The sequence below is a fragment of the Jaculus jaculus genome, chromosome 10 (genome assembly GCF_020740685.1).
Source record: "Jaculus jaculus isolate mJacJac1 chromosome 10, mJacJac1.mat.Y.cur, whole genome shotgun sequence".
Classification (NCBI taxonomy): Eukaryota; Metazoa; Chordata; class Mammalia; order Rodentia; family Dipodidae; genus Jaculus; species Jaculus jaculus.
The window spans coordinates 1,515,705-1,527,500 of NC_059111.1; the positions used below are offsets into that span (position 1 = coordinate 1,515,705).

Sequence of the window (11,796 nt, forward strand, 5' to 3'; positions counted from 1 at the left end):
CCACTCTTTAGTCTTCTACAATATCTTTTTTCTTTCCCCAGTTCCCAAAACAGTTTTAATTATACAAGTAATACATGTTTGGCATAGGAAAATAGGAAGGTGACCAATGGTCTTAGATACATCTTTCCAGATTTGTCTTGAATGTACAAATATATTTTGCTACACTAATGTGTGAGTTTCAAAAAGAAATGAATAAAACCCTCAAAAACAACAAAAATAAAACCATAAAAATAAAGTCAGTCCTGCCCTAACTGTATAGCTCAGGCGCTAGTTCATATCATATACAAATCTTCATGCATTTATTGCAACTTTGGCTTTTAAAATCAAATCAGCATTGTTACAATAAAAGACCCCACTTTTCAGAGCAGTAGTTCCAAATACCCCAGAACTTAATCAGGCATACTCCTAGAAAAGAGCAGTGTTCTCTTCTTTTTCATGCAAACAAGTCGCCTCTACTCCTGCCTCCTTCAGGGAGAAGAGGGTTCTGCAGAGTGGCCACAGCTGTCCTCGTTCTGCCGTTCTTGAAAATACTCATCGAACAGAGAGGAAAATTCCTCTTCATGTTCCTTTGGTTCCTTAAATTCCAAGTCTTCTCCATACTGAATGGCAAAATCAATGTTCATGCTTTCTTCATCGGACCTATCGTAAGGCAGGAAGCGAACCATGCTGTAGTCATTGATCAGTCCGCATATAGCTTTAGTCAATTTCTTGAATTTTTTGCTTCTTAAATCACTTGTTGAGTCTTCTAACAAAGAATACATGTCTGGATCTAGAAACTTCTCAATCTCCTTCTTTGCTTTCTTACTTAGCAGATCCATTTTTGTCATGATGTTAACTTGTGGAATTTCTAGGGAGATCATGGCACTCAGGGCTGCCAAGATGCCAGAAATAAATGGCCATCACAAGGTAGTTGAAGTGCTCTGCTGCTGGATCCAGGTTAACCACTTGGACGGACCGGTGGAGGGCTTCACAGTGGTGGACCTTGGTAGAACAGCAGGTGCTCTTCCCGCTACCAGCGGGGCCCATGACCACCTGCGCATACCGCGGCATGTCTGCCTTCTATAGTATCTTACTGAGTAATCTCCCATGGATCTTTTTTCCTCTTGAAACTCTTGGGCTTTGAACACAGATTACTTGTTGCCATTTAGGTTTCCTGAGAAGCGGCTAACTCGTCCAAAACAGAGGACAAGCCTCACAAGACCTTCTGTCACCCCGCTCGCTAGAAAAATCCCACTTGCAGTGTCTCTTATTGAAGGTCCAGAAATCTATTAGCTGCCAGCACCGTACTAAACAGGCTGCATGAACCACGCTGATAGTGGTAAGTGGTCAGTAATATGTTTCAACAACAGTAAAAAATAAGCCCATCTTGGGCTGGGGAGATGGCTTAGCAGGTAAAGGCACTTGCTTGCAAAGACTGGTGGCCAGGGTTCAATTCCCTAGTACTTACAGATAGCCAGATGCACAAAGTGGTACATGCATCTGGAGTTTGTTTGCAGTTACAAAGAGGCCTCTGGCCCACCCATACACACACATTCTCTCTCTCTTAAATAAATTAAATACAAACATTAAAAATTCACATTTCAAGCCTGATTCAGAGAGCCTGTGAGCAGCCAAGGAGAAGGCCTCTTGGCACGGGCTGGAAACACAGCTGAAGGAAACAGCAGCTGAAGCAGATCCGGTGGGTAACCCTCATTTAGCAAGACCTGGTTTTTCAGAGAAGCCACACAAAGGAGAGAAACTAAATTTATCCCATGGTGCCTCAGTGGGAAAGGAAAACACACTCACGGCTGTTGCTGGGGTGGTTTCCAGGCTCCTCTCCCACTAAGAAGCCAGGCAACAGGGCTCAGCGTGCTTGGCTGAGACTCTGGGGCAGCAGTGTTAGGGCAGCCGCATGAAGTCCCTGAAACACGGCGACTTCAGTCTGCCACTGAATTGTGATTTAAAAAGTTACTGAGATCTCAGGGTTCTGTGAAGAGGTGTGACACCTCAGGGTATCGAAGAAATAAAGAATGACGTGGTGGTCCTATGATCTGGTGAATTTTAGATTGCACTTAAAAACATTATTTATTTATTTGAGTGAGGGAGAGAAAGGCAGATAGAGCCAGGCAAATGGAGCCAGGTATGGTGGCGCATGCCTTTAATCCCAGCACTCGAGAGGCAGAGGTAGGAGGATCGCCATGAGTTCAAGGCCACCCTGAGACTCCATAGTGAATTCAGGTCAGCCTGAGCTAGAGTGAAACCTTACCTTGAAAGAGAGAGACAGACAGAATGGACGTGCCAGGGCTTCTAGCCACTGCAAATGATGAACTACAGGTGCATGTGCAACCTTGTGCATCTGGCTTATGTGGGTCCTGGGGAATTGAACCGGGGTCCTTTGGCTTTGCAGGCAAATGCCTTAACTGCTAAGCCATCTTTCCCTCAGGCTGACCTGGAATTCACTATGGAGTCTCAGGGTGTCCTCAAACTCACGGCAGTCCTCTTACCTCTGCCTCCTGAGTGCTGGGATTAAAGGTGTGTGCCACCATGCCCAGCTGGTATTTTATTTCTGAACTAAACTCAATTTCTACTTAAAAGTTGGGACTTTTCTCTTAAGAGAAAATACAATTATCCAGAAACAGATATAAGCTATATTTTCTAGCCTAGCACCTTCTCTTCTTGAAGCTTGTGGGGATGTATATTTGATATTTCTGTATCCCTCTTTTGTTAATTTTTTTCTCAATCTTTATTAACATTTTCCATAATTATAAAAAATATCCCATGTTAATACCCTCCCTCCACCCCACTCCCCGCTTTCTCCTTTGAAATTCCATTCTCTTTTGTTAATTTTTAAAAAATTAAGCTGAATGTGGTAGTTCACAGCTCTAGTCCCAGCTACTCAGGAGCCTATGGCAAGCGGGTCATTTGAGGCTAGCCTGGGTAACCTAGAGATCCCATCTCAAGTGGAAAAAAACAACAAAAAAAAAGTTTGTAAGTATATTTCTCTTTCTCTTACAGACAGGGTCTCCTGTAGCCCAGCTTGGCCTTGAACTCACTATGTTCTTGACCCTCCTAAGTACTGGAGTCACAGGTGTGTGTCACCATGCCTGGCTTCTACACTATTTTTTTGGTGTGGAAAAAAAATCCACCCTTGCCCAAGTTGCAAAGACCTTTTGTATGCTGCATTCTTGTTTCAACGCATGCTCTCATCCCACAGGCAATGTGATCAATTTCCTGTTGATTTGTTTGTCTCGTGCACATGCCTTTAGGTCATATGACTAATGTATACCATCTTCTGAAGAGGACCTCAATGGCCTACCTGTAATTCTTGTTCTTTGGTAAGAGGCCCACATCCAGTTTCTCTTCCTGGTCTAGTTGAGACAGGAGATGAGGAGGTAATTTTCCTATTCTTCTTCATAGGGCTGAGGAGGTGAAGTTAGGTAGCTTCCTATCCCACCACTGCACTTCTGCCTAAGAAACTGAAGGAAGGTCACATCCACAAGGCTTGTGGGGGCTTGGAGATAACAGCCCAGCTGGTATAGCGCCTGCCTAGCTAGCATGCACAAAGCACTACGTTCCTTTCCCGGCACCATATACATGGTGGCCCACCCTGAAATCCTAGCACTGGGGAGGCATAAGGATTAGAAGTTCAAGGTTATCCTCAGCTACAGGAGGAGTTTGAGGCCAGCCTGGGTTACATGAGACCCTGTCTCAACAGTAAAACAAGAAAGGGTTTGTGGGAAAATGTAATAAATAGTTGTCATTTATCACAGCTTTTATGACCTAATTCTCTGAGGTCCACATAACCTCCTCACTGAGAGGCAAGTGAGTCTAAATGTCCTATCTCAGCTTTCTTATCTCACAGCACACCTGAGAGAGCACCTGAAACCTGTGTAAGCCAACACCGAGGTTAAAAATATCTCTCTTTCCAAAGCTCTGGGAGCAGGGCTTCACCTCACAGAGGGCTCTAAAGACACCGGCCACACCCCAGCGGGAACTCTGTTGCTGGGGAGCCACTGAAACACCAGCACACCCACTTCCCTCCAGGCAACGGTGGGACCATATCCCACTGCCCTCAGAACTGGACTTTCTTCCAGGTAACATGCCTCTGCCTCCTGATAGCCAGCCATCCAAGATCTCCCGCTGACAGATGCCTTTACTAAAGAAGTCATGTCAAAATGTGCATCTTGGGCTACAAAGACAAAGGACCCAGATTCGATTCCCCAGGACCCACGTAAACCAGATTTACAAAGTGGTTCATGCGTCTGGAGTTTTGCAGTGGCTGGAGGCCCTGGTGTACCCATTCTCTCTCTCTCTCTCTTTCTCCTTCTTTCTCTCTCTCTCTCAAATATATAAAATAAAATTTAAATTAAAAAAACCCACACAAATCTTCGTGGGACTGGGGAGATGGATAGCTTGGTGTCTAAGCAAGCATGAGGACTGGGGTTCAGTACCCACATAAATTCTGGCAGGTGTGGTGACCCTCCAGTAATCCCAGCATGCAGAAACTGGAGACAGGGGAGCTAGAGGGATGGCTTAGCAGTTAAAGTGTTTGCCTGCAAAGCTGAAGGACCTAGGTTTGATTTCCCAAGATGCACATAAGCCAGATACACAACGGGGTGCATGTGTCTGGAGTTTGTTTGCAGTGACTGGAGGCCCTGGCATGCCCATTCTCTCTCCTTCCTCTTTTTCAAGTAAATAAATAAATACATAAAATATTAAAAGAAAAGAAAATGGAGACAGGGGATCCCCAGGACAAGCTGCTTTGCTAAATGACTGGAATCAGTGAGCTCTGAGTTGAGGTGAGAGTCCCTGCCTTCATACAGACTGTGGAGAGTGACTGAGGAAGATACTCAACATCAACCTCTCCTCCCCACACACAACCCCACACGCAAGGAAATGTCAGTGTAACCTTATCATTGTGCTTAAAAAGTCACAAATGCACGCTGTGAAAAAAAAATCAATCAAGAGGACAGAAGGTTGTACATTAAAATTATCCTTCTTCCCAATTACATGCAAAGTCCCTCAGTTATTCCTTCACCCTTTGCCCTCCAGTAAACACGTTCATGAGGGCCATAGAACCTTCCAGAAATGTCCTACACATAGTTGAGCATGTTCCCCTCCTTTTTTCTTTTTCAGGTGGAGTCTCGCTCTAGCCCAGGCTGACATGGAATTCACTATGGAGTCTCAGGGTGGCCTCGAACTCATGGCAATCCTCCTACCTCTGCCTCTCAAGTGCTGGGATTAAAGGGGTGTGGTACCATGACCAGGTTAATGTTTCGCTCCCTTTTTAAAATCATGTGTGAGCACCTACTTGAGTCTTCTTCATACTCCCCCTTTTTTGTTTCCTTGTGTGCTTTCACAGGCTGCTCTGCTCCAGCCCTACCCGGTGTCCCTGTTCATTAGGATGGGGGGCAAAGGCTAGCCTGGCTCAAGGATGACCTAGTGGCCCAACACTAACAAAATGATTCCTAGCCCCTGTCCTCCCTGAACATCACCAACACTACACGATCACTCTTAGGGGCTTGCTTTAGTAAGACATGAGCTCACAGAACAAAGCTGTTTATTTCATAAAACCTGCTAGAGAGCTAGGGAGATGGTTCAGTGCTTAAAAGCATTTGCTGGACAGACCTGACCAATGGAGTTGGGATCCTGAGCCCACGTCAAGCCCTATAGACGTAGCACATACGTCTGCCAATTCAGCCGGTCCTGCAGCAACGGGAGGTAGAGCCAGGAGAACCTTAAGGTTTGAAGACCACTAGCATTCACAGTGGTGAACAACAAGAGGCCCTGTCCCCACTCGGGAGGCAGAAGTAGGAGGATTGCCGTGAGTTTGAGCCCACCCTGAGACTCCATAGTGAATTCCAGGTCAGCCTGGGCTAGAGTGACACCTTACCTTGAAAAACCAAAAAACAACAACAACAACAACAACAACAAAACAAAAAAAAAAAAAAAAACCCTGGTATTTAGGTCCTGTGCTGGGTCCTTATTTAGATAGACCAACTATAGAGGACATTTTTTAGGGAATGTTTGTAAATTTTTAGTGTTAGCTGAAAATTACATAGTGCTAAGAAATATAATTATACAACTCAATTTGGTTAAATGTGAAAAGTGTAATTTTGGACTCTAGAAAAGCCTTTATATTTTAAAAAGATGCACACCGAGTTTTTTTTTTTTTTTAAACAAACTTTCCCCCACTTCCTCTGAAATTTTCTATACTTAAAATGAAGGTGACCAGACCGGAGTACACAGGCAGTTCCTGGATTTTCATTTTTGGTCTGGTTGTTTAAAAGCAGATGACATTATTGACAACTGGGGAGAGGATGTATGGTGAAGAAAGCCGGGCGTGGTGGCACACGCCTTTAATCCCAGCACTCTAGAGGCAGAGGTAGGAGGATCTCCATGAGTTCCAGGCCACCCTGAGACTACATAGTGAATTCCAGCTCAGCTTGAGCTAGAATTCGACCCTACCTTGAAAAACAAAACAAAACAACAACAGCACAAAAGAATGTGTGGTGAAGAATCCAAGCAGGTTCACACGTGTGGAGCCGTGCGCGGCTGTCACTCGTGAGCATGGCGTTCTGCACCGTCAGCAGGCGGGGCTGGTGTTCCGTGAAGCCAGCATTCTTGCATCACAGTGTCCAAGCCCCCTTACCACATCCTGTCTCACTCAGCAGCAGGAAACCCCAAGCCTGCAAGCTGCTCTGAGAGGACTGGCTCCTGGACCAGGGAGCTCTAGCTGGGGACTTTGAGTTTACTTTACCCAAGGACTCACACGTGGGAGAGAGGACAGGTGGATTCGCTTGGGGTTTTAGTTCTTCTGGGAGTATAGGCCTGAGAGTCATATTAGCCTGTGGGTCTACTTTCTAAGGAGCCTTTCCAAGGAACCCTCCAGCTTCCTAAACTGCATGTATGGTTTGGATTGAACCTTGAGATTCCCATAGAGACAGCAGCCCTTGATGTTTACAACATGGGCCAGAGACTGGGGAACAGCTCTAGCTGGACTCCATCCAAAAATACTCATGTCTGGGCTGGAGAGATGGCTTAGTGGTTAAGTGCTTGCCTGTGAAGCCCAAGGACCCTGGTTCGAGGCTCGATTCCCCAGGACCCACGTTAGCCAGATGCACAAGGGGGCGCACATGTCTGGAGTTCGTTTGTAGTGGCTGAGGCCCTGGTGTGCCTATTCTCTCTCTCTACTTGCCTCTTTCTCTCTCTGTCACTCTCAAATAAATAAATAAAAATGAACAACAACAAAAAATACTCAATGTCTGCTAAAGTGATGGTATACCTGTAACTCTGGAACTGGGGAGCCTGAGGCAGGACAATTGCAAGTTTGAGACCAGACTTGAGACCTTGTCTCAAACAAGCAACAAGCAAACCACCAAAGCGAGCCCCACAGCTTGTCTGCTTTTGTATCTCACAAGCCTGGGCCCTGAAGATCCTGAATCCTGGCTTCTTCTGAGACCATGCCCCATGGCTATCCTTCGGGTGTTTTGGGATGGCAAAGGCTAGGTTCAGGATCCTGGGAAGTGAGTGTTAAGTGATCATTGAACATTGCTGGGGGTTTTCTGAGTAGTCACCCTCTGCCCACTATCGGTCAGCGATGGGCCTTGGATTAGGAGGCATGGTGAAGGTTCTCTAAAGCAGGCTTCTGGTTTTGTTTGTTTGGTCTGAGGCCTGGTGGCTGAAGTCACGGGAAAAGCTTCACATGAAGCAGGAAGTTCTGGTCAGAGCTTGGGGTTTACATTTCATAACCATTACTCTTCTACTTCAATGGGACAAACAAGGTTAGCTGGTAGGGTAGGAAAATGAGAAGCAGAAGTCTTCAGCCTTAGAAAATCAGAATATGAAGCATATTGCAGCACAATTCTCAGGGATGGGTTGGAGAGATGGCTCAATGGGTAAGAGTGCTTGCTGAGCAAGAATGAGGGCCTGAAAGAATCTAATTCCCCCTGAATTTGATCCCCCAGCACCCACATAAATAGATGGGAGTGGGAATGGGGAAATGGCTTAGCAGTTAAGGTGCTTGCCTGCAAAGCCTAAGGGCCCTGGTTCAATTCCCCAGGACCCTCATAAGTCAGATGCACAAGGGGGCGCATGTGGCTAGAGTTTGTTGGCAGTGGCTGGAGCCCCTGGTGTGCCCATTCTCTCTCTGTATCTGCCTCTTTCTCTCTCTGAAATAAATAAAAATAGCCAGGAGTGGCCAAGTGTGCCTATAACCCGGTCCTGTTGGGCAGAGACTGGAGAATGGATGGGGCTTGCTGGTCAGCCAGTCTGATTGAAAAATGATAGCTCTCGGTTCAGTGAGAGACTGTATCTCAAGGAAACACACCAGGTGAGTGGTAGAGAAGGACACCTGAGCCAGGTGTGGTGGTGTACGCCTTTAATCCCAGCACTCGGGAGGCAGAGTTAAGAGGATTGTTATGAGTTCGAGGCCTCCCTGAGACCACATAGTGAATTCCAGGTCAGCATGGGCTCGAGTGAAACCCTACCTTGAAAAAAATGAAAAAAAAAAAACAGAGGACACCTGATGTTCTCTGGCCTCTGCACACACGCACACGAGATGCATGCATCTATACACACATGTGCGTTCTCTGGGCCTACACGCCGCACCACACGTACATACACACGCTGCGTATTTCAGGGCGTAGAGTCTGCAGCTCAGAGGCAGGGCACTTGCTCAGCAGGTACAAGGCCCTGGATTCCATCTCACGCACCACCATAAACAGCAGCAGGAACAAGCCCTGCCCTGCTCCGGTGGCTGCGGGCTAGCCGGGAGAGTTGCGCTCCGTGGGCACAACTCAGCTCACCGAAGGGTCTGTGATGTCCAGCGCTGGAGAGTGCCCTGGGCTTGTGGGACCTCTGAGCCCATCCTTCAGGGGCAAAGGGCACAAGTTGCGATGGGTTTCTCCTCTACAAAACATGGATGGACTTATCCAAAGTCTTGGCTGTAAGTACTGGCTCTGGCAGTTGGTAGCCTTGGTAATTTTGCGGGGGTGGGGGGCGGGACAGGGGTGGGAAGGGGCGGAGGTGGGTAATTTTGCCCTCCAAGCTTTAAGTCACTGCTTATTAGCTCATTCCTCTGTGCCTCGTCATTGAAGGGAACATAGAAATGGCATCTCCTTATAGTGACTATACATCAGATAGTGACGTCATCCTCGATAGCTCATTGTTTATTGCCTTCTTTTCATGGCCTATTTTGCTGGGGTTGCTGGCAGGAAAGTGGTCGGGTGCTGCCATCTACTGGCCAAATCATATATGACCAAAGAACAAAAACAAATTTGCAACTTGTGCCCAGCGTGGTGATTTACAGTTTTATTCCCAGCACTTAGGAAGCTGAGTTAGGAGGAATGCTGAGAGTTCAAGGCCGCCCTAGGCTACCCAGTGAGTTCCAGGTCAGCCTGAGGTAGAATGAGACCCTACCTCTAAAAATGAGTTAATAAATAAAAATTTATAATTTTAGAGTTAATGGAAAAGTTACACACTTAATAAAAGGAGTTCCATTTGCCCTGTACTCTGCTTCCTATAATATTCACCCCTCACATGGTCGTAACACAGTTACCAAAAGCAGAAAATTCAGATGTAATGCTTGAGATATAATTCAAATCTTTCTAGTTTTCCTACACTTGGCCTTTTATCTTTCTTTCTCACTTTATTTTTATTTATTTATTTGAGAGAGAGAGAGAGAAAGAGGCAGAGGGGGGGGAGAGAATGGGCATGCCAGGGCCTCCAGCCACTGCAAACGAACTCCATACACATGCGCCCCCTTGTGCATCTGGCTTACTTGGGTCCTGGGGAATCTAACCTGAGTCCTTTGGCTTTGCAGGCAAGCACCTTAACTGCTAAGCCATCCCTCCAGCCCGCTTTTTCTTTCTACTGGTGTGTGGAAGTCAGCACTGTTAAGTACCCTTCCCTTTCCTTTGGATTTTATATTCTTTCCATCACCTCATCCCCCATGGTCCCTGAGCCTTGCCGGGTGTGATGGAGATGTCTCCCTTAGTGTTGCTGCGTACTCCACTGTCACTGCTCAGCGCATGGGTGAACTTTTTTTTTTTTTCTTTTCTTTTTTTTTTTTTTGAGGTAGGGTCTCACTCTAGCTCAGGCTGATCTGGAATTTACTATGTAGTCTCAGGCTGGCCTCAAACAGATCCTCCTACCTCTGCTTCCTGAGTGCTGGGATTAAAGGCGTGCACCACTATGCCTGGCACTTTGGTGAATTTTAAGTCACCTCAGTGGTTACTGCTATCTGAAAAGAAAAGTTTCTCTTACCAAAAGTAAGAGTAGCATTAACATATTGGGCATAAGCATGAGTGTTTGGAGGGCAGTTTGGTGGTCATAACAGGTCCATTTAGCCAGACCATAGTAGCAGTTTCTCACCTAGGGCTTATGACCTCCCCAGCCATAGGCTTTTCATTTGGTTTTCAATACCAGGCAGGAATTCCCTCCTGTGGAGTCCAATTAGCGCAGTTGGTTTTCCCAGTATTAGACATGCCACCATTGTACTATTTGATACATTTGGCCTGGCTGGACAGTTGTGAAACTTGCAGGGTCCCCTGTTAGCAGTGTTGATAATTTTGCTTCCCCAATATGTGACATAGCTCTTTCCAGCATCCTGACAACTAGTCAACGGGGAGGAGGCTCCAGCTCAGCCCCGGCCTGATTTCTCAGGGACCTGCAGCCCAGACTCATGGAGTCTTCAGCACTAGGCTCTTACCATCTAGTTCTGGTGGGCAACCATGAGCCTTGCCAATGGCTATTGGGGACATCAGGGATCTCCCTGACCAATAACTTGCTGAAGGGTAAAAGATATCCCATCCCTGGCACTGAAAATTTTCAAATAACAATTAATAGCTGCTGGGCACATTATCAACCTTTGTCCTTTTTAAAGAATATTTTATTTGTTTGTTTGTTTGTTTACTTATTTAGAGAGAGGGAGAGAGAATGGGTGTGCCAGGGCCTCTAGCCACTGCAAATGAACTCCAGATGCATGATCTACTTTGTGCATCTGGCTTTATGTGGGTATGGGGAACTGAACTCAGGTGGTTAGGCTTTGCTGGCAAGCACCTTAACCATAACCACTGAACCAACTCTCCAGTTCCAGCTCCAACATTTAAAAATGAGCTTTATTAAAGTAAAATTGACAACATGGCATATATTTGTAGTATACTACTTGACCAAGCTAATTCACATATTAATCTTTTTATAATTTATTTCCGCATGTGCATAGATGTGTGTGATACAGCATGTGTGTCATGATCAGGGAATAACATCCAGGTGTTTGTGCTCCACCTTTGAGGGTCTCTTGCCACTGCAAATGAACTGCCAGACTGCAAGTGGACATCAGACGAGCTGACCCGTGAGGACCTGGCTCTCCTGGCTCTGCCTCCCATTGTAGTAGCATATTGGGGTAACAGCTGTGTTGGGCCTTGAGAGGTCCAGGCGTGAGGCCTAGTGGAACTTCCTGAGTCTAGCTAAAGTTTGGTGATCTGCCTCGGACTCAGCAAGTCACCTAATGGCTTCTGGCCTGCTACTTCTGCGCAGGAGTTGGAATTATCATTTCAGTAGTCACAGTTTACTATTGACCCTTACCTCCCCCCATCCTAGAATCCCCGCCTTCATCCCCAACATTATATAGGCAACTGCCTATAACAATAAAGCAAGTTCCTGCTTTGTCAAGACTCCCGACTCAGTGTGGTCTTTCTCTGGTGACCAGGAGAGGTTCTGAATCTTCCGACGCTCATCCTCCTCCTCAACCCCGTGGGGGGAATGGGCGGGCCGGCTCCCTCCTTAGCACTCCCTGCCTGCCGGTGGGGGGCACCT

At 46.5% G+C, this 11,796-nt stretch overlaps 1 protein-coding gene across 1 annotated transcript; it reads right to left on the reverse strand.

Annotated features, from left to right (window-relative positions):
• Positions 1 to 467: 467 nt before the first annotated feature.
• LOC101617428 (GPN-loop GTPase 3-like) lies at positions 468 to 887 on the reverse strand (the record flags this gene model as incomplete). Its single annotated transcript, XM_045160569.1, has 1 exon — positions 468 to 887. A coding segment is annotated over one exon (420 nt), but the record flags the coding sequence as incomplete, so codon positions are not given.
• Positions 888 to 11,796: the final 10,909 nt, after the last annotated feature.